The sequence below is a fragment of the Danio rerio genome, chromosome 24, assembly GCF_052040795.2.
Source record: "Danio rerio strain M-AB ecotype USA chromosome 24, GRCz13ab, whole genome shotgun sequence".
In the NCBI taxonomy this organism is placed as follows: Eukaryota; Metazoa; Chordata; class Actinopteri; order Cypriniformes; family Danionidae; genus Danio; species Danio rerio.
Genome location: NC_141044.1, coordinates 25,188,678 through 25,211,905, shown reverse-complemented (window position 1 = coordinate 25,211,905; position 23,228 = coordinate 25,188,678). Strand labels below are relative to the sequence as shown.

The 23,228-nt window shown below is 41.9% G+C and overlaps 1 protein-coding gene across 9 annotated transcripts in view; it reads left to right on the top strand.

Moving 5' to 3' along the window:
- ctnnd2a (catenin (cadherin-associated protein), delta 2a) overlaps window positions 1-21,831 on the top strand; it is a 640,689-nt gene extending 618,858 nt beyond the window's left edge. For all 9 annotated transcript variants that reach the window (XM_087309485.1, XM_087309483.1, XM_087309489.1 and 6 more), the window contains 3 exons: window positions 13,344-13,475; window positions 16,023-16,099; window positions 20,054-21,831. In XM_087309485.1, the coding sequence (XP_087165611.1) occupies window positions 13,344-13,475; window positions 16,023-16,099; window positions 20,054-20,314 (470 nt within the window). In that variant the 3' untranslated portion in view covers window positions 20,315-21,831. The remainder of the gene's footprint in view (window positions 1-13,343; window positions 13,476-16,022; window positions 16,100-20,053) is intronic.
- Window positions 21,832-23,228: the final 1,397 nt, after the last annotated feature.

Genomic DNA, 23,228 nt, shown 5'->3' with positions numbered 1-23,228 from the left:
GCATGTACATGTTTGCTCACCCGGGAATTAGCCATTTCTCCTCAACGTTGATAATAAACTAATTTCTTTCTGTATAAATCGTCAAACAGACACGGTTGCTCCTGAGTCCTGTCAAACCTCCACTAGTTTTCCTCCATTTTGTGGGTCCAAATAAACCGAAAAAGAGCGCTTTTAACTTCTCCCCCAGCCTCCCGCTAGCCTGCAGCAGGTATACACACACGCACACACAAGTGAATGCCGCTCTCTCATTGGCTGTAGGCGATCGCCGATGTTATTTTCAGTCAAAACTCAATTCACACGGCATGATTTGAATCGCCGACAGCTCCAGATATTTAGCATGCCAAATATCTCACAGGCATCGGCGATTCTCTCAGATCGCGTCTTTGATAATTCATACTGTGTGATTGTCACTCACGTGCACGAGCAGCGATTTGCCTGTAATTTCAGGCATTTGTCTGCGATTTCTCAAAACCTGTCGGCGAGCCAAAATCGGGGCTAAAAACATGCAGTCTGAACTAAAAGGTGTGTGTGTGTGTGTGTGCGTGCTTGTGTATTTGTTTATGAATGAGTTTGTTTCAGTAAAGCCTGCGTGTGTGTGTGTTTATGAACGAGTTTGTGTTTCGCTGTCTGGCCTGATCAGTAAAAGGTGTGTATGTGTGTGCGTGTGTGTCTAAATCCTTCTGTGCTGGCCAAAGAGGTCTTCCATGCCGTGAGCCCTCGGGTAGCTGTGTGCTTTAGAGATAGTGCCGCTGCCCACTATCCAGGGATCCGGGCTCTATCAGACCGGGCTGTAGGAGGGCCGGAGGGGGTGTGACGCTGATCCGGTTAGAGCATTGAGGCTGGAAGGGATTTTTAGGCACAGAGGGGAGACTCATTCCTGATCTCTGTGACCTTCATACAGATGTTCTGAAGTGACTAGGACAAAACACTCAGAGCTCATTACAGCAGCAGAAATCAAGACAGATTTCATTTATGACCTCTAGTGGTATTCCGTATCAGAAAGGGGAATAGTATGGGAAATTAATGAAAATAATAATATGAAGAATAATATATCAAACTAGGGAGATGTCAAAGGAAAGTGATTTATTGATTTTATTTCACGAATCGGTAGCAAGAGGTTAGTTCGTAGCCCGGCTGGGCAAGTTGGCATTTCTGTGTGGAGTTTGCAAATTGCAATGCCCCATGTTGGCGTTGGTTTCCTCCGGGTGCTCCTGTTTCCCCCACAGTCCAAAGACATGCACTGTAGGTGACGACGTATGACCAACAAGAGTATGAATTACAAATGATTCAACTAATGCAAAGGTAATATGCAGCGCCAGACGGAAACTTCGGACGTTTTTTGCTATTTCTGCTGAGAATTTTGGTAAAAATCTGCGGATTTCTGCTGAATTATTTTGGGAGTATCATAACTAAAACCTTAATATATGAAATAAAAATACCTTTTTAACTTTTATTTAATGTTTAAAATGCAAATCCAATTAGATTCACTTCATTTGGTATACAAAGCAAGTCTCTCACATAATATCTCTACTAAAAGACAGATAATATTACTGTACAAATTGTGTTGTACATAAATCAGATGAACATTTTCATATTAGTCAATAATATTGCTGTACTTAATAAAAAAAAACTGAATAAATTTAGGTTTACACAATTACTCAAGTAAATAAACAGACTTAATGATGGGCTAAAAATCTGCAAAAATCTGTTGAATTCTACAGAAAATATGCGGAAAATGTGCGTAATTCTGCACGCGCAGCTTTAGTGTGGCCTACTAATGTGGAACAAAAGTGGCTTCAAGTGAAAGTTGGGGTTATTCTTGTAACAGGATCCATTACGCTGAACACAAAATAACACACAGAGATTTCATAATAATAAAAAGCAATTTTTTTAATGTATGTATTTTAAAACCTGAAAAATTTATGTTAAATATATTGTGCGTATAAGCAGCAGAATGTTATAGACCAATGAGATTTTTCAGGAAGCTGATCTATCTGACTATCTAACAACCACTATAAAACAATCTAACAACCACTTACAGTATAAAGCCTCCCAAACCACTTAACAACCCACAGCAGAACATATTCGAGACATCACATAGCAACACAGTCAGAAACGTTCGAGGTTACTAAAGTAACCCTTCGTTCCCCGAGGAGGGGAACGGAAGCACTATAAGTGGATTTGATTTGTAAAATCCACGCATTGGGAGGTTCGGTTCAGAAGCTACTCGTCTGAAAGAGTATTGAACGGGCCAATTAAGAATGAATTGGCAGCGCAAGCCTGCGCAGGTGAGCGGCATAAGCAATCAACTGAGTATATAAGCTCACCTGGCGCCAGCAGACGCTATCCTTTTTAAGCTGAAGAGACTTTCAACAGCTAAGGGACAGTCATTATGGCGACGGAGTATAGTGCTTCCGTTCCCCTCCTCGGGGAACGAAGGGTTACTTTAGTAACCTCGAACGTTCCCCTTCGGGGGGAACTTCAGCACTATAAGTGGATTTGATTTGTAAAATCCACGCATTGGGAGCCCATTGAAAGCGCCATAATGACTGCACCTTACCAACACCCCCGATGAGGAGATAGTCAAGCAAGCGTGACGCACCCGCATCATGGGGGGCGCGGTCCTCCAACGTGTCCCTGGCCCTAATTTATCCTACTTCAACAGAAGTTTTACGGATTTAGATATATTTTTTGGGAAGTCGTGAGCATCTAGATAATTCTAGGAAAATACGACAGTACGTTGGGAAGCGTGCAATCCCGATAGGGAGGACGCTGCGGAGGCCATCCGTTACCCAAGGGGGGATAGATGGCAGAATTTACATATGGACTAGCCCTAAAAAGGGGGAGTACGCATAGCAAAAGAGTGGTTAGCGGGGAGGGAAGACACGGGTCCGCCCAGGGGGGGGACTTAACCGTGGCGGAATAAGCATATGGGATCGCCTAGTGGGGATCACGCATAGCAGGCACCTTTACCCAAAACGCGGGCTGACCAGCGGGCAGACCTACAACGTAGTGGGCCAGCAAGTGACTCCTCCGCTGAGTCAGTGCTGGGGGCCACGGAGGAATCTGCAGGGCTCACCTGACGGGGAACTTTACTGACAGATAAAAAGGCGCGCGTATCTCCGTGTTAGGGAAAATGGCGCAGCAAGCGTGTTTCAACACCCTACCGAATTGTTTCCTCAATCACCAAGGGTTACCTAATACCCTTGAGGAAACCGGCTCCACTCGCAGATTGTAAAACTGAATGTGTTGGGTGTCACCCAGCCCGCAGCTCTACAGAAGTCTGTTAGAGGGGCGCCGCGTGCGCGCGCTCGAGAGGATGCGAAACTCCGAGTGGAGTGTGCACGCGCTCTCGGGGGACGCGGCTTATCTCGGCTCTGATAGTGAAAGAAAGGCATCCACAATCTAGTGGGAACTTATTTCGGTACGGCACTTCCCTGCTGCCGACCGTTATAACAGACGAAGAGCTGCTCAGATGATCTAAACTCTGAGTGCGGTCCGGATAATACGCAAAACGCGAACTGGACAATAAAGAAGGGCTGGGTCTGCCTCCTCCGAGGGCAGCGCTTGCAGGCTCACTACCTCGTATTAAAACGGAGTGGTAGGAACCTTGGGCACATATCGCGGGCGGGGTCTCAGGACGTGAGAGAAGCCAGCCCAATTACAGGCACGAGTCACTGACCGAAAAATGCCTCCGGGTCCCCGACCCTCTAATCGATATCAACGCGACCAGCAGAGCTGTCTTCAGGGACAGAAAGATACTGAGTCGAGGATCGAAGGGATCTGACGCGGCTTGTGTAGCGAGGGCGAGATCCTAAGAGGGCATGAGAGGGGGCGGGATGGATTAATTCGCTTAACGCCCCTGAGGAACCGGATGATGAGGTTATGCGTTCCCACGGTGCTGCCAGCCACCGCGTTATGAGAGCGGAGATGGCAGCCACGTAACCTTGAGTGTGGAGGGCGACAGCCTGCTCTCCAGCTTCTCTCGGCGTAAAGAAAGCACAACGCTGATCTGGCAAATTACGGGGGTCTTCTCAGCGAGAGACACACCATTCAGTGAATAGACTCCACGTCAGGGCATAGGCGCGCTCGGGGAGGGGGCTCTAGCCCGAGTGACGGTATTAGCCACCGCAATCGGAGGTTACCTAAGTCTTCCTCGCGTCTAAAATCTCTTCAAAGATCGGCGAGGGTGCCAGGTGGTGCCCTGTCCCTGAGAGAGTAGGTGCTCTCTCGAAGGGACTGCCAGGGGAGGGCTATCGCGAGGGAGAGCTCTGACATCCAGGTCCGGTTGAGCCAGAGGGGCGCAACCAGCAACCTGTTCCTCGTCCTCTTCCTGACCTTGCACAGTAACTGCGCGAGCAGGCTCACTGGGGGAAACGCGTATTTGCGCGTGCCCCGAGGCCAGCTGTAAGCCAGTGCATCCGTGCCGAGAGCACTCGGTCAGGGAAAGAACAACTGGCAATGAGCGATCTCGGGGGAAGCAACAGAACGATCTGGGCTTCCCCGAATCGCGCCCATATCAGCTGAACAGACTCGGGGTGGAGTCTCCATTCTCCAGGACGCAAGGCTGCCGTGAGAGCGCATCGGCTGCACGGTTGAGCTTGCCTTAATATGAATGGTGTGCAGCGATTTCAGCCGCGGATGACTCCAGAGGAGCAGACGGCGGGCGAGCTGAGACATGCGGCGAGAGCGCATACCCCCTATACGGCTGATATACGCCACCGCCGCCGTACTGTCCGTCCTGACCAGCACGTGTTGCCGCTCCAGCACCGGAAAAAAACGGTGGAGAGCGAGGAACACTGCCAACAGCTCCAGGCGATATGCCAATGCAACTGGGTACCTTTCCACAGGTCCGCAGCCGCATGCCCGCAACGCACAGCCCCCCAGCCCGTGTTGGAAGTGTCTGCTGAAACGACAACAAGACTGGACGCCTGTTCTAGAGACACCCAGGCCTGTAGGAACGAGGGGTCGCTCCAAGGGCTGAGGGCGCGGCGACACAGCGCAGTAACAGAGACTCGGTGTGCGCGCGCGTGCCATGCGCGTCTGGGGACTCGATCGTGAAGCCAGTGCTGAAGTGGTCTCATATAGAATAATCCGAGCGGCATGAAGCGGCTGCGGATGCCATATGCCCCAGGAGCCTCTGAAATAGTTTCAGTGGGACCACTATTTTACTGTCGAGCTCTCTCAGACAGTACAGCGTCAGCTGAGCGCGCTCTCCGGAGAGGCGCGCTGCCATGGTGACCGAGTCCAGCTCCAGCCCGAGAGAAGAGATCCTCTGCACGGGGGCGAGTTTGCTCTTTTCTCGGTTGACCTGAAACCCCCACAGGTGGAAGTGCCAGAGCACTTTGTCTCTGTGCATAATCAACTGCTCCGAGAGAGGGCAAAAATCAGCCAGTCGTAAAGAAATTGAGTATGCAGATGCCCGCGAGCCGAAGGGGCGCTGAGGCACCCTCCGCGGGCTTGGTGAGGACCCGCGGAGACAGAGAGAGCCCGAAGGGGAGGGCTTTGTATTGCCAAGCTCGACCTTCAAACGCAAACCGCAGAAACTGTCGGTGGCGAGGAAGAGTGGAGACATGGAAATACGCGTCCATCAGGTCTAATGCTGCAGACCAACCCAGAGGACGAACGCACCGGAGGATGCGCTTCTGCGTGAGCATTCTGAACGGCAGCTTGTGCAGGCAGCGGTTCAAAACGCGCAGATCTAGGATTGGCCGTGACCCAAGGCTCTTTTTGGGCACGATGAAGCGTGGGCTGTAAAACCCACTCTCCATCTCGGCTGGAGGGAGCGGCTCGATTGCATCCTTCGCCAGGAGGACAGCAATCTCCTCTCGCAAGACAGGGGCGGACAGGGGGCTGACCCTGGTGAATACACACCCGTGACTTGGGGGGCCGTTTCGCGAACTGAATCGCATAGCCGAGTCTGATTGTGCGTATGAGCCACCGCAAAGAGCTGGCCCGCGCTAACCAGGCAGGCAGAGCTCTCGCTAATGGACTCATCGCTACAATCGCTGACGTACCAGCAGTGGGGCAGCGCGGAGTGGGTGTGCTGATCCGGGAAGCTCGCGGGTCCCACGGAAAAGCTGGAGGTGAGATATTTGCTCTCACTCCAAACCCGAGCTCCGGAGGGGAGGCTCGAGGGGTGGGAGAAAGGAGACCGTCCTCCCAGCGCTCGTGAGCCACTGGCGAAACGCACCGAATCTGCAAGCTAGAAAGCATAGCGTCCCAGACTGGCAGATTTCGGGCTGTCACATCTGGGGAAGTGAAAGTGCCCTTTCATAATGTTTTCATGGCAGTAAAAAGTGCCGTTGGAAATGGGGCCCCGCCCTCCAGCGGGGAAAGAGCAAGTTCCCTCTTCTCCAGATGGCCTGTCCCAGGGGCGCTTCGCGGTCCGTTGCCGGACTTAGCGGCGTTCTGGGCAGGGGGGGCTGCCTGCTTCCGAGGTGCCCGACGCGCTCGCTTCGCCTGAGGCGTGTGCGGGGGCGGAGCAGCTCTCGTAGGCGGGCGCCTTCGGCGAGGAGCAGGTATGAATGGCACGGCGGGCGGAGCGGGCTACGGACCGCCGATAAGACATCACCCACCAACTACTCTCTCACCGCCTTGAATTCCTGGGTGAATTCACAGACAGTGTCGCCGAACCTGGCTGGGGATATGGGGAAGTCAAGAAAGCGGACTTTGTCGACTTTGCGCATATCAGCCAGGGGTGGCGCTTTTGGACCACTAATGTGGACATCGTCCTCCCCAACGCACACGCAGCGGACTCAGTAGTCCGAAGAGCTAAGTCGGCGGTGGTGCGAAGCTCGTAAGCCTGGGTTGGACCCACCCTCGTGCAGCTCGGCCAGCGCCTGCGCTTGGTAGCGCTGGTAGGTGGCTATCGCATGCAAGGCGGAAGCAGCCTGGCCCGCAGCTATGTAAGCTCTAGCTCCGAGGGAGGTAGATAACTTACAGGCTTTGGATGGGAGACGAGGCGGACCCCGCCAAGAAGAGGCGCCGCGCGGATTTACCGCCATCGCGCACTCAACCTGAGGAATCGCCACATACCCCCTGGCTGTTTCACCGTCAAGAGTGGTTAGGGTGGAGGAACACGCAGCACGAGCAGAAAAAAGTGCTTTACAAGACCGCGTGAGCCTACTGTGCACCTCCGGGAAGAAGGGAACGCCCCTCTAGTCGGTCCGGCCGCGGAGCTGGGGGATAAACCATCTCCAACCCACAGCCGAAGCAGCCCGGGAAAGCACGGCTAACATGTCCGTTTCAGGATCCGTAGTGACAGCGCTCACCAGCCCGAAGGGGGCGAGCGGGTCTGGATCATCATCGGACAATGAAAGCCCACCCTCCGATGCCGCGGTGGACATCTGGTCTCCGGTGTCATCGGGCGTAAGGGCTACCATCTGTTAGACGGATCGCTTCCCCCGCCCGAAGCTTGGATGGAGCGCTTAGAGGAGCGGGAGGTCCGCGGGCCCGTGGGCGACGGATTATCTCTCGCTGAAACCCTCAGATCTGCCCGAGTGCCCGCTGCAGAGCAGGGGACAACTGGGGTGGTTCACCCTTTTGCAAAGGCTAACCGCGATCTTGCGCAACAGTCATGGCATCGCAATGACGACATGAACTGCCCGCGAGCAGCGCATTAACATGCTGGACCCCCAGACATGTAACGCAGTGCCCGCGCCCATCATCCGAGGACAGGAAACCACCGCATCCAGAAACGCACAGTCGCGACGGATCACGCAGCACGAGCAGAAAAAAGATAAGGACGTTCCTGATAAGGACGTGCTGCACGACTGTGTTGCTCTTTCTGTGAAGTTTGCAACTTTATACGCACCGCTCTGGAGGACCGGACCCAAAGAACGCCAGGCAAGGGAGAAACCCAGCTCGACCGTCTGCCACTGCGTGTACACACTCTGGACCGGGAGAATGCTCTCGTTCGCTCAGAATCGCTGGTCACAGCAGGAGGAACCCTCATCGACTCGATCAGAAAGTCTCTGAAGCGAAAAGGATAGCGTCTGCTGGCGCCAGGTGAGCTTATATACTCAGTTGATTGCTTATGCCGCTCACCTGCGCAGGCTTGCGCTGCCAATTCATTCTTAATTGGCCCGTTCAATACTCTTTCAGACGAGTAGCTTCTGAACCGAACCTCCCAATGCGTGGATTTTACAAATCAAATCCACTTATAGTGCTGAAGTTCCCCCCGAAGGGGAACACTCAGTACTCATGGTATGCAATATTGACAAAATAAAAATATTTAAATATTTTTATGATTTTGTTTTTATTATTATTATGAACCATAAATAATATTTTGCAGAGTATGTTTTTGGCAACCCAGGTTTATTCTGATTATGTACGTCTATATACATTTCTGAAGAGAGCAAAATCCTTTTTTTTTCTTTTTCTTTTTTTTTGTGTACACCTTCCCTAAACCAAACCACAGTGATTTAAGAAGCAGTCCAGAAAAAGAAAAACCCTTACAGCAGCCTGATTTTTACCACGTTTTCAGATTTTCCCACTTTCTCACCCTGTTACTTGTTTACGTCATTTTTGTTTTTTGTTCTGCAGCTCTGATTACATAATTTGCAATCTTCTGAAGTTTATATAGGGCTACGTTTTCAGAATGAGTCTATGTTGGTTTTTGGGGCTGGTGTCTTACGTGTTTTTGTAGGCTATTTATTGTTAAATAGGCATGATGTTAAAGCCATCAATAGATGGCAGCAAGCCCCTGTCTTAACGAATGATTGTGTTATTTAACCAAATGATTTACACAAACTGCACGAAAGATTCTTTTAGAAACAAAGAGAGTACTGTAGCTTATGAATGGACCACTGACTCGTATGATTTGTTCGAAAACAGATTAACAGATTACACAGTGTTGCTCTGAGACAAACAAATGCTAATTCACCTTTCAGAAAGAGCTGCAGCTACTCCAAGTTTCAAGTCTGTGTGGTTTCTGTGCATAGAACATGTATGTGATTAAAAAGCTATATACACCAATAGTAAATTAGCATGGCAAAAATAAACATTCTTAATTGCGTTCTTTAAATAAATTAATCAGTTTAAACTTGAAAAATGCAAGACTAATTAGTGCAAACTGCCAGTGCTGAAAATAGCTTTAATGCAAACGGCTGCTGCTATTGATAATCAATGTCAAGTACATATGTGTGTGCGTGTGCTGGATTTAGAGCAGCTGAGCACTCTTTATTAGGGTTCCTTATGTGTCGATCAAGCACAGGCTGACTATTTTCTTTAACAAAAAATATATATATGACAAGCAAAAGTTAGAATTATAAAAATAAATCAACACTTTTGAAAGCAGCTTTGTTGATTTGTCTAGTTCTGCAGTGACTGTATAATAATTTATATTCAGATGTCTGATGTCTGATTGATTTATATAAAACTTGGACACCTTGCAAAACATATTTAGAAGATTGGTAAATATTGTTAATTACTTTCATATGCATAACAAAAACATACTTTTAATGGATTAAACAAAATAAAAAGCAGACTGCTGAAAACTCTCTTGTAGAGATTCTGCCAAACTAGTTTTTACACATGCTCCTGGCTGGATCAAGCATGTTTGATTTATGTGGAGTAGAGAATTTTATATAGTGATTCTGTGTTTTGTACAGAGCATGTGGCATACTAAATATTCTCAGCTCCCACAATATATGCACTATTTATTATAGACAATAAATATCACACACCTATTCAAAACACTTCAGCAACTGCATAACTCTAAAAACATCAAAGAACAATATCACAACTACATCCCAACATTCTATAACCAGTCAGAAAACTCTAGCAACCACAGAGCAACATTCTGACAACCATTCATTGCACTCTAGTAGCCACATAGCAAGACACGAACAACCACTCCAAACAATCTAGAACATACATAACAACACTGGAAACACCAGCTGCTGCAAAGCAAATAACAAGCATTCAAAATCCCCTACAGCTACTGAATAGTATTACCATATAATTTTAGCATTATAATATATATACTATATAATATATATTACTATAATATTATATTATATTATTCTATAACACCCCAACAACCAATCAGAACATCTTAGCAACTGAACAGAAACCCTCCATCAGCCACTCAGGAAACCCTTGCAACTTCACTATTGCTGGGAACCATTCAGAATACCCTAGCTCAGGGTAGCTCCTTCTACCTCCAGTCCGCAACTGGCGTGAAAAATATAATACGATTCAACCCGCCAAAACACGTTTTTTACCACTATTATTGTTGTGCTGTTGCGTCTAGCCACTTGTGGTTTTGACCCGCTTCCTAGTCGACATTTAAAGTACTGAATTCAGATTCGTTTTACTTTTATTTTCTCCCAGTGTACGGTGGAGAGTAACACATGTGTGTTTTAATTCTGTGGCTGATTCAAACGTTGAAATAAATGTCCGTAAGTGCTCTATTTTTACTAAAGCTCTATTTTTGTAAATATTCAAGGGTCGTTTGATTATTAGAGTTTTATACCACCTGTATTTTGTTGTACAAACACGTCTTCATTGCTTACATGTTGCTAATATTCGATTCAATCGGTGTTATTTAATAGTTTCCTCACGCATATTAAAATTTGCATAAAAACTGTGTACATTAGAAAAATAGTACTGCTAGTTGAATTGAACTTGTTAAAGTAAATGTGAATATGTACATACTTTTCCCCTTTTTGATTTACAAAAAAAAGAAAAGAAAGATATTTAGAAGAAAAATTGCCAGTAAAGTCATTTAAGTTACCCAAACTGCTTTCTGCTGTTCTTACGCTATTGGGACAATACAATTTGATGGGACAGAATAATTTTTATGCCTGTTATTTGTAGTATTTTAATTTCAATTTAAACTACCCCTTCAATATGTACAACAAGAAAAAAAGGCTAGAGTTTTGACTGCATATAGTCTGTGGAAGAATGACTGTGTCTAACACTCGGCCATACTACACACAACAATTGTAGATTAAACGTGCTGATTTGCATTATCACTGGTGTCAGGTAATGCTTAAAATATGTCATGGATGTTGTCCTAAGATTCATCAACAATGTCAGGTTTCCACTTTTTCTTGTGCTTGAATGTTAAACTGGGCCTCTCATGAACTGTCAGTCACTGAAATAGGCCCCTGCCAATTTGAGTTTGAGATCCCCGCCTTAGCTTCTGAATGCCATAGATTGTAAAAGTTATGGAAATAGTACCCGTGATGTCACCTATTGCTTTCTGAAAAACCCACAAGAAGCTACCAGTAGGCGTGGCCAACTGTCACCATTTTGTTCGAGCATCATCAGGCAGAGCGTGGGTGGAGCTACCGATGCCTGCTAGCATTTTGCTTAAACTGGCTTTTCAATAGGAGAAACTATCAATACTTCATTAATTGTGATTTGTTTGTGTTCTGACCACATGTGCTTGGTTGTACACTATATCAATAGTGTTTATTCTTTTAAAACACTTGTAAAAATTGAGCCACTAATAATTGTTCTTATGACGTTTTTCTACAGAAGGAATATGCAAATTACTTTCAAACACTAAAAATGTAGTCTGTGTTAGTAAATGCAAGGCTATATACAGTATTAAATCCAGGCATAACACTGTATGACAGCGTTTCAGATGACTGTTCTATAGCCTGCAGCTAATTAATCTGTTAGATTCTGGAGAGCATTATAGGTCTAAAGAAAATTATAAATGATGAATAATCTTAAATAAAACAAATACATTTTTGAGATGGTATAACTATATAATTTCACTCACCTGGGAAACAGGCCACATTAATAGTTTGTGAGCACAATTAGGTGCACACAGCATGCCATATCATCTGATCATTGTAAGAAATAATACCAAAAGGCAACTGACTGTGTAAAACCACATAAACCAAAATAAAAATATGATGCATATGCAGAGTTCAGCAGCTAATCAGCTGGAATCAGCTGAGGTGAAGTGACGGCTACCAGTGAGACCTAGCTGTCACTTAATTGGCCACGCTCTTAACTATGTAGACTTAATATGTTGTCTTAGCAGCACCAAGCAACACCCTAACACGCAATCATAATATAACTGCAACTGCATAGCAACGCTCCAACAGCCACCCAGGAAACCCTTGCAACTTCATTACTGCTTAAAACCATTCAGGATACCCAACACTCTAGGTAGTTGCCTTAGCAGCAGCATGTCAACACCCTAACAAAGCAGTCAGAACATATGGACCCTTTTCACAAGACTGTTATGATGCGTTTAATGGTCAACATAATCTTAAATCCTTAAAAATGTTTAATATTTTGATAGATTGTTTTTAAACGTATGAACATTTTTATGCATTTATGTATGTATTATATCACTTTTGCGTTAAATTACAAAAAACGAATTATCGCTTATGTGAGGTGTTTCTAATGCTGCATCTGTGGGGCTGAGAGTGAATCTGCTGTTATTCGCTCCTCTGGCTGCCGCCATCAGTCTCACACTGTGTTTTTTTTCCTTTTTCTGAAAGTCTTGATAACACCATCATGGCATTTTTCTTTTATTATTTCAGCAAATAGAATTGTAAAAAATGATGTGTTGTACTCTCCTATCCACTGCGCTCTAAGTTTACCCAACTATGACGCCATCTGCTACTGAGAAACCCGGAAATGTGAAAAGGGTCTATTGCAACTGCATAGCAACACTCCAACAGACACCCAGGAAACCCTTGCAACTTCACAACAACTTTCAACCAATCAAAATACTTTACTGAAAAAGTTTAGCAAACAATCTAAAAACCAATCAGAACATTCTAGCAACTGTATAGCAACACTCCAACAACCACTCAAAACACATACAGCAACTGCAATAAAACAATAATAAAACTCCACATAATATTTACTCAGGAAAATGTAAAAGTGCACTTTACTTCCATGTGAATTGTGTTTGTCATTTGGCAACTTCACAATTTCTGTCGTGACTTTTTTTTTTTAAAGTATGGCACTTCAAGGACAAATGTGGTATTTTTGTACAGTTTCTTGTTTGTCATGAGTCAGGGAAGCTGGGTAAGATTGGAGCTGGCTGTTACAGGACCTGTTGGAAACATCCTTCATGCTGTCATGCTAAACAGCACTAATGATGAATAATGATGCACATCTCTGCATGTCCAGCCTCATACAGACAGCAAACTAGGAACAAAGACAAAAGAGAGCGAGATAGACGTCCGGACTGAACAGTAACTAGAACAAGGGAAGGAAAGGCTAAAATGAGGATAGACATTAAAAGAGAGAGAGAGAGAGAGAATGGGCTATTGAGTTTGAAATGGGACCAGTGTACAGTATGTTGGTAAACAGTTTATTTATTTATTTATTTATTTTTTTTGTGATGGTTTGATTTGCAGCCAGCGCTCCTGCTTCACCCAGAGAGATGATCAGTCTCAAGGACAGGAAGAGCGAATTCGACTCCACTGGAACCAATGCTACTTATCATGCAAATAAAGGAGAACACACTGCCAGAAAGGACACAATGGCAGGTATGTTTAACTATAGGAGGAAGATGTCCACAGCCTTGTTGAAGAACTTAACATAAGGCATAAAATTAACACACACAAAGCCCCAAATCAGAGTAAAACATGAAGTAATTCAAGAGTGGCAAAATTTGTTAATGGGCAAAAATGTCTGATGACTGTTTCAGAATAAACACAAGACAACTATTTTAAATATTAATGTCATTTATTATAGTTTTGCTTAATTTTATTTTAATTAAATTAACTGTTTATTTAATCCAAATTGTGTTTTTGGCAATTGAAAATATATGTTTTGAATAAGTATAAGAAATTGACGAAATATCTTAATGCAAGATGGTATTTACTAAATATTCCAGTAATTTCTGACATAAAATAAATATCTATAATTTTACTCATACAGTGTATTTTTTGGATATTCCTTTCAAATGCACCTATGCAACATAAGAGCATGGTTGTCTACTATTAATAAATGTTATTTGATATCAATGAATGGATCAATTTAAAACTCAATCATATATTTGACCATGATTTTCAGAAGACAAAACCTTATAGCATTTTGAAATGTCAGTATATGCAAATTACATATGAGATAGGTCCATATTTGAATTTCACATATGCACATATATTTAAAAATCTTGCAGAAATTGCTACGCAAGTATATTTTACAACCATTAGATTTACAAATATGTACATATAAAGTATATACATGCACACTGGTGGGAGGTGTGCGTTGGTTTGAGGCTGCAGGCCGAGTGTCTTAGTGTCCCACCAGGGATGATATACAGCCGTATCACAGCCGTTACGAGTGTGATATTGCGTTTATACAACAGTTCGATGGTATAATCATGTATATAAAAAAGAAAATCATACTCGAGAGTTTCAAAACTCTTTTGTATGAGGAACTATCTTCCACCATTCCTTACCATCTGTAGCTGAAATCAGAACAGCAGGAACTGTTGCAACTTCAAAATCGTCATTTTACAGCTATATTTAAATGATTATCCAGCTTGATGTTTAAAATGATGACAAAAACAGGAGATTTTGCTCACATTTTAAGATTATAAGGCTGAATGGAATAAAATGCCATCAGTCTACAGAGATTTCCCAGTATTTCTCTGTTGCAACCGGAATATCACAGTAATTAATCCCGAAAAAAGCCAAAGCAAATCAAATGCCACAAGATTACTATGGTATAAATACAGCACTAAAACATACAAAAGAGAGAGATCGACTTAGAATGTCACCAGTTTTATAATGATTTGATCAGCTGTAGTTTGAAAATTTATGTTAAGTTTTTCTCCCTAAGGACTTATTATGCGGTCTTTGTTGCCATCTTGTAGCTGTCAACCATCAATTTCTTTGCTCTGCGGATGGCTGCCAATGTGCTGAATCTCCAAAAATATAAATATTTTAAAAATAGCACTATACTTATAAATAAACTGCATAGTTGCAATCTAAACAACTCCTCGCCTAAAAAAAGCCTCAAAAGTACATTATGTTGTCCAATAGCTGCAATATTTGTTAAACTCTGCTTGTCATGACTCATGTGGGTGAAGTAATACACAATGGTGAAGAGGCTGTACGAGTGCTGAACTGCAGAATATATATATACAAACACATACACATACAGAACATATACATACATAGGAAAAGTCACTATATATAAGAATAGTTCATATAATAATAGTTTATATCCACTGCACAAGTAGCCATGCAATAAGTACTTTGGAAAATAGTGCTGAACCTGATTCATTGTTCATTATTTGTTCATGTTAACTAATGAATTAACTAACACTTTACTATATTTGTAAGTCTACATTAACAAAGATTTCTTCATTCTTAGATCATGTTTTCTAATGCATTATTTAAATACATCTAGTGTATGAGTAAATATTAAACCAATTAAGCTTTTGTATAATACAAAAACAATGTATCGCACAACTAAGTCATTGTTCACCATTAGTTCATGTTCACTAATGTAACTAACATATCAATATACATTAGTCATTAGTGAACAAACAATGAACAATACATTTATTACAGTATTTGTTCATGTTAGTTAATGAAAATGCAGCTGTTCATTGTTAGTTCATGTTAACTCATGGTGCTTCAACCCATATTTACAAGCATGCATCTGAATGGTAATAATGCATTAGTAAATGCTGAATTATGATTCATAAATCCTGTACATGTATTGTTCATTATTAGTGAATGTTAGTAAATACATAAACTAATATTATCTGATAAAACCTTATTGTAAAGTGTGACCATATAACATTATTGTAAAGTGCTACCTGACTTTCCAATATTAGATGTTATTACTGTTTAAATATATGTGGCATTGAAAAAAAAACTTATTTGAAGTCACAGTTGGCCACGGGAAGTGCATTTGCGGGAAACAGTCATTAGAATTTCTTGCTACAGCCCTAACACAGTATCTTATTAAAGCCTGGATTTGTTTCACCATCAACGAATGCAATTTTTCCAAGTATTTTAACACTTTATTAAAAAAAAGTGTTCTCACACATTCTCACTCTGGCTTTCATCCCGCAGTTCAAACCTCCTGTGGAACATCCACATTGTTCCGGAATTCGTATGAGACTTCAAATGACGAGATCAAACACAACCAGGTGAGTGTTGAATCAGCCGGAGACGGCTCAACTAACCAGGGTCAAACAGGGACTGCAGATCCCAGACTGTACATCAAATGCATCTCAGAATTCTACATTTACGTTCACTACAACCGCCGCTATTTGAGGAGAAGTCATTAGCGTGTGTTTTCAGCGCGAGGCAGCTGTCTATCCACCAATCCAGATCTGTGTTGGCAAACAAAAGCCTAAAGATCCATCCATTCTCCAATAGACCTGTCAGATGTTGTTTATTTGACTTTGTGCGCCTGCATGCTATGCTAATGAACAGCAACTATACGCTCCCAGTATTTTTGGCACTTTGACCATATAGAAGATCTATTACTTCTCCTTGACGTGGTCTATAATGGTAAATTTTGCGATTTCATATGGATCAAGTTTTTGCCAGCTGTCCCTGGCACACTTCCGAATTGTGGCGTATGTTGACAGAAATCCTTTGCCAGACGAGCAGCTGCGAGGAGGCTGAGTACTGATAAGACTGGCTTCCTCATGGATCTTGCCTTTCTGTAGCTGGAGAGCAGTCAGCTCTGCATCGTTTTCAATTAGTAACATCTCATTTTCTGCTTCCAATCTCTCTCTCATCCGAAGCAAAGTAACAGGAATTTAAAGGGTTAGTTTACTCAGAAATGAACATTGTGTGGTTGTTTAGGGTGCGCTCACACTTGTAGTTTGTGGATTTGCTTTTATTGGTCCTCACCCAAAAACGAAGCATGATAATCATAGTTCGCTTTCATTTTAAAATCAAACTTTAAGGGGTCCTATTAAAAATTTTTCATAGGGGTTTATACACAGTTGTGTGGCAACAGTAAGTGAAAAAAAGCCTCTAATGGGTAAAATTAATTCATCAGACCCCCTAGTTTTTCACTTTTTTTTGTGATTTCTTTGTGATAAAAATATTTTATTAAATTTTGAAAAAATATTTCCCAAATGATGTTTAACAGAGCAAGGACATTTTCACAGTATGTCTGATAATATTTTTTCTTCTGAAGAACATCTTACTTGTTTTATTTCAACTAGAAGAAAAGCAGTTAATAATTTTATAAACATCATTTTAAGGAAAATATTATTAGCCCCTTCAAGCTATTTTTTTTTTTTTTGATAATCTACAGAATAAACCATCATTATACAATAGCTTTTCTAATTACCCTAACCTGCCTAGTTCACCTTATTAACCTAGTTAAGCCTTTAAATGTCACATTAAGCAGTATAGAAGTGTCTTGAAAAAAATCAGGTAAAATATTATGTACTGTCATCATGATAAAGATAAAATATCAGTTATTAGAAATGAGTTATTAAAACTATTATGTTTAGAAATATGTTGAAAAAATCTGCTCCGCGTTAAACAGAAATTGGGAAAAAATAAACAGGGGGGCTAACAATTAAGGGGGGCTAATATTTCTGACTTCTGACAAGTGTGTGTGCGTGTGTGTGTGTGTTTGTATGTGTGTGTGTGTGTGTGTGTGTGTGTGTGTGTGTGTGTGTATATATATATATTAGGGGTGTGTCAAGATGCTCACTTGACAAGACGAGACGAGACACGAGATTGGGTTCATGAGAACGAGACGAGATTTTTACACTTTTTTTAAGAAATCGTCTTTAATTCAACTAAAAAAATCACAAATTGCAAAACTATTTAGGTGCTTTTTTTAAATCAACTTGTGATGAATGTTATTTTACTTTTATTTTAGTGAATTCTGTGTTTTGCTAATAGGCTATGTGAATGGAAAATATTTTTTTATAATTTTAAATATTAACAAAATATTTGCTAATATATAAATGGAAAATACTGTAGATTTTTATTCAACTGAAAAAAAAATCACAAACAGCAAAACAATTTAGGCACTTTTTTAAATGAATGAATGAATGAATGAATGAATGAATGAATGAATGAATGAATGAATGGTGTTTTATTTCTATTTTATTTAATTCTATGCCCATAAAGCACATGCAAATACTAGAAGCAAGAAGAAGCTTGCAGTGGTCACGCACATCCTCAAGCACATGTTTAGACTGTTGGAATGGAATGGATTGGAAATGAAAGTTTATTGGAATGGAAAAGCGTGTTCTATGTAAATGGCCCCCAACAGAGAAATTGCACCAGAGCTTGTTTTAATTGAACAAAACCATCCATAATCACACACATAATCTCCTCATTTTGTTCCATGGAGCTCCAAAGATGTTAGGCAGAATGCATTGAGCTATTGTTTTATATTATGTTTTATATCTACAAACTGTATGAAAACTATTAGCCTAAACATTCACATTCACAAGCGCAAGATTTATAAAGACAACAGGGCTCAAAAATAAAGAGGTTTCTATGGTCAGGCAAAGACTATAGAATACACAAGGCATGTCACTCATTTCTTTTTGAATGGTGAAAAGTGTAATGGTCAATATGGTGAATAAAGCCCCGCCTACAAGTACAGGAGCCAATCATCGATCACTATATGGTGAATAAATCCTGCCTTCTAGTACAAGAGCCAATCATCAATCACTATAGACTGACGATACTCCAGTGGAGGGGCTCGGTCCAGACGTAAGTTTCTGCAAATGTTATGCGATTTGGATGTTTAGAAATGAAACTAAAGAGACAGTTATTGTTTAATTTTTGGTGATTCCTAATATGAAATTCAATTGTAAGCTTGGCAAGCAGTTTTGGAGAATTTGATGTTTCCCCATTTAAACAGAATGCCTGAACATAATGCCTGAGAGGCATTTCAAAGATGGCCGCTGAGTAAAAAGACTTGCCTTAAAGTGACTTTGGGTAAGGCCAATAATGTCTTTGAATTGGTCATGCACATATTTTTTACACAGAGCAAATTTTATGTGTTTTCTTAAATGAGACATTTTGTTATTATATAAGGAAATTGAAGCTATTAAAGTACAGTTGAAGTCAGAATTATTAGCCCCTCTGTTTATTTTTCCCCAATTTCTGTTTAATGGAGAGAAGACTTTTTCAACACATTTCTAAACATCATAGTTTGTTCTGTAGACTATCAAAAAATAATAATTCTGGGGCTAATAATTCTGACTTCAACTGTATATTTAAGATGCCTTCAAGACAGCAGTAAATTCATAAATACATAGACATTCTGTATAAATAGCTTTATTAGTTGAAATTAATATTAACAAGACTACTACAAGCAGAGGCTCTACGTGGCCCTATGCAAAGATGTTGATGCAGGGCCTTGCGTAATCTGCAGATCCACAAACTGCTAAGGAATGGATCCGCAACTCATTTGTCAACACATGAGGTCAATCCACCATGTCTGTGCAAGAAGATAAACTGCTGGAGATTGAAAAATGACAGCGGCCTTTTAGGGGCCGTTTACATATCGCATCTTCTGTAGAGTTCACGCATATTGTCATTTCCAATGGAGGTGCGTGGCTGGCACGCACATGCAACATGATGTGCTCCTGCCTTCTAGATGCACTCGGTTAAATGAATGAGTGCACTGCGAGTCATTTGTCAAGAACTGACCAATCAGTTTGTATGGAATATCACATTTCGGCAGAGTAATTATCTTAGACAAACACAGAACACCCAAACACTGCAGTGCTTTGTAAATGTCTCCATGTCTAAAACTTGTATCAGAGTGACAGCTTGTCATCCTCTGAGAAAATGGGCGATGGTCACACATCAACCTACGATCCTCTGACATCCCCCACCCCCGGTCTGCGACCACTGCATTAGACGCTTAACTTACATTTATTATTCTATGCATATAAAATGTTTGACATTTTAAAGATAACAACCAGTTGGAAGGGGACAACGCAATGATCAGTACACTTTAAATGTACCTGTAGTAATAGACCATCCCTATTAATGAGCCCTTTTCAACATAACAACCTCTAAATCAGTCCATTTGGAATAACATAAGCTGCTGTTTCCTCCCAAACGTAAGATACAAATCTATATTATTTGTTTCCCCTCAGGTCCCAGTGCCACCCATCCCGCAGGAGCCCCCGCTCAAGGACTACGAGCCGTACCCCATCTATCAAAACTCCACTAGGAACTTTGAGGAGCCATTTTTTGAGGATCAGGTCCATCGCCCCCCTCCCGCCACCGATCTCAATATGCACCTGGGACTTAAATCCACCGGAAATTACGTGGATTTTTACTCGGCCGCTCGGCCCTACAGCGAACTCAACTACGAAACCAGCCACTACCCCGCGTCCCCCGACTCTTGGGTTTAAACGTTGAGGCCGCAAAACTGCATGTGCATGAGTATCACAAAACATTTTTCAGCAAGTTTTGTTAGTCTAAGCTGGTTCCGTGAGCGTTAAAAAAAAAGAAAAGAGAAAGCGAGAGGGAGAAAAGAAGGCCTTGACAGAGACAGAAAGAATGCGTGAGAGATGAGAGAGAGCACACGCTTTAAAGAGAAGCAAAAGCCTAACCTTTGGAGTAGAAAGTAGGTTTGTATTGAAAGCTATTTGAAAAGTGTGGAAGAGAAAAAGAAGTAGGAAGGTGAGGAATGTGAGCACAAGAAAACCAAGTTTGTAGAAACGAGCTACGGGAGCAGCTTTTCACCCTTTTTTTCCCCAAATGTTGTTTTCAGTCAGTGGATTATTTTTTCCACATTATTCCCATCTATTTTTTTAAGTTGATGTAAAGTATTTGGTGTACATTTAAAAGATGCATTACACAAGTGCATTGTGTAAATTTACACAAGACCACGCAGTTCTTCCCGTGGCTTTTACAGTACAAGGAAAAGACAAAAAAAAAAAAAAAAAACGAGCAAAATGCATCAACGTTGAGTGTTCATCTCCCAAAATGACATGCGAAGAGAAAGGATGTACGTGCCAGTATTGTTGATTCTGAAAATGTGAACATGTTTGTGGCAACTAAAACAAAAGCAGATGAAGACCGGAGCGTCATTTCACTCTCCTCTCCTCGTCGACAAAGTGCTTTCTCACTGCCTACAGAAATAGATGTAGATTTTTGACATTTTTTCAAATTCACTTTTTTTTTCTTTCTTGATGACTCAAGTGTGGAATAAAAATAAATGCGGCTGCTTTATCATCCACGTTTGCAGGAAAACTGTCCGTTTTAGACCTCGATCTCGGTTTTCTGTGCGAACTGATTGTGCCAAATCTCTTCGATCAGCACTGGAGACATTTATAAGTTGTTCTGTTCGATTTGTACCTGCGTTTTTTTTTGTTTGTTTTTTTTTTCTTCGGTTTAAATAAGTGTATTTAACTGGAATTAAGCGACGTCTAGAAAACACTGGAGTACTACCAGGAGGGCAAAACTTAACTTTGCAAGCTTAATTCCCTCCAAAGATGTACAAAAAAAGCCCTGTCTCTCAATGTTTAGTTGAGTGTGTGCTGTATGTCGATCAGTGTTTAATATGAGAGGCTTTGTTTCTGACGGTTTGGCTTCTGCTGTTTGACTCGACGACATGATGATAATGAACACTGAGATGTTAATAGAGAATGATAAATATATAAATATGAATATAAATATAGATCTATATAATTTTTATGTGCAGATGTCAGTGTCACTGAAAGCAACAAACCAGAAAAGACTTGTACAAAAAAAAGAAAAAGCAAAACAATTCTGTTTACCTTCATGTCCGACTGAGAAAAAAGAAAATGAAACTTGAAATGTTGACCTGGTCCCAGTTGTGTTCTTACCAAGCTACATGAATAATCACGCTGGATTTGGATGATGTTCTGATGTCAGGACAATAAATTACTCTTTGCGATTTGGAGATGTTTTTCTTATTTCCACTGTTACCACAGCAGAGGGAATGCACATTCAAACCTGTTACACTGGTATTACTGCACGCTGGGCACTAGGTGGTGCTATAAGTCACAAGGTTTGATGGTTAACATTTTATTTGAACTAAAACTAAACATAAAATTAGTAACAGATGCAGAATATTTTCACTCACTGCTATTGGTATTCAATTACTTGTACACAATTGCTAATTTCCTTTGTACCCTTGGTATATTTAATAGATAGAAACACTTTATAAATAGTTCTGTATTGGCAGCATTGGTTCAACGAAGAACTTAAAGAGCCCCTATTATGGGTTTTTGAAAATGACCTTCCATGTAGTGTGTCACAGCTCTAAGTAAAGTGAAATATCCAGCTAAGGCTTAAATCTTCAAGTGCACCGTGTTTAAAACTATTGATTCATCTATAAAAGAGTTGACTCATAGTGGTCCAAAGGAATCGTGGGGGTAACGAGTCTTTAGCCGAACCATATTTGTTGCACGCACAGACCTGGGAAAATTGAAACCCCTAACCCTGCCCACAAAACACTAGCAAAAAAAGAACACTGTAGCGGATCCTGGTTGAATCAAGTTGCAAAGACGCTTTGCTCTGAAAAGTGAGGGAAAGTTAGTGTTGATTTCCCTAGCCATGGATGAGGCTGTGAAGAGTTAGTAGTTGAAGTTTGTTTTTGTAAAAATACCTCAGCATTATAACCCTAGACTTGTGTTGTGTTCCCGTCATTTTTCTGACGAGTGCTTCAGAAATCTACATGCTTTCAACGGGGGATTCGCCAGCCATTTGTTAAAGAAAGTATCAGAAAGTCTATTGATGCATGGGACTTTGTTAGAGCTTGACAGGAACTTTATCCGTACATAGTTCATGGATCAGTTTCTTCCTCCATTTCACAAGTGTAAGTACGTGCTATTAAAATTGTTGCCTTGTTTTCTCTAGCTTGCAAATTATTTATTTAATTGTGTTGTTCCTTGTAACCGCTTGCACTGTATCTGGTAACTCTTTATATTTGCATATTAAGTCTAAAACTACGTTTAAACACGACACATGTAGCTTTGTTTATGGATTTAAATGCATTTGTGAGCTCACGATCCACTTCCGTTTGTCGTTGCTATGGCCACCGTCAGCTGTTCTTACACATGTGCGGCGGTCAAGTTTTAAAACAGTTCCACTGTGTTGTTTAATACTGAGTTTGTGTCATGGTTAAGAGTAGAGTTAAACTGCCTTGCTTCAATGCACTCCTGCATTGGGCTCACACATATACTCTGCTCTCTGACTACTTCAACAATGTTGATAAACCAGGCTGGGCATTTCTCTCTGTCTCACGTTGAACACAGTCGACCAATCACAATAGACTGGGTCATTGACCAATCAGCG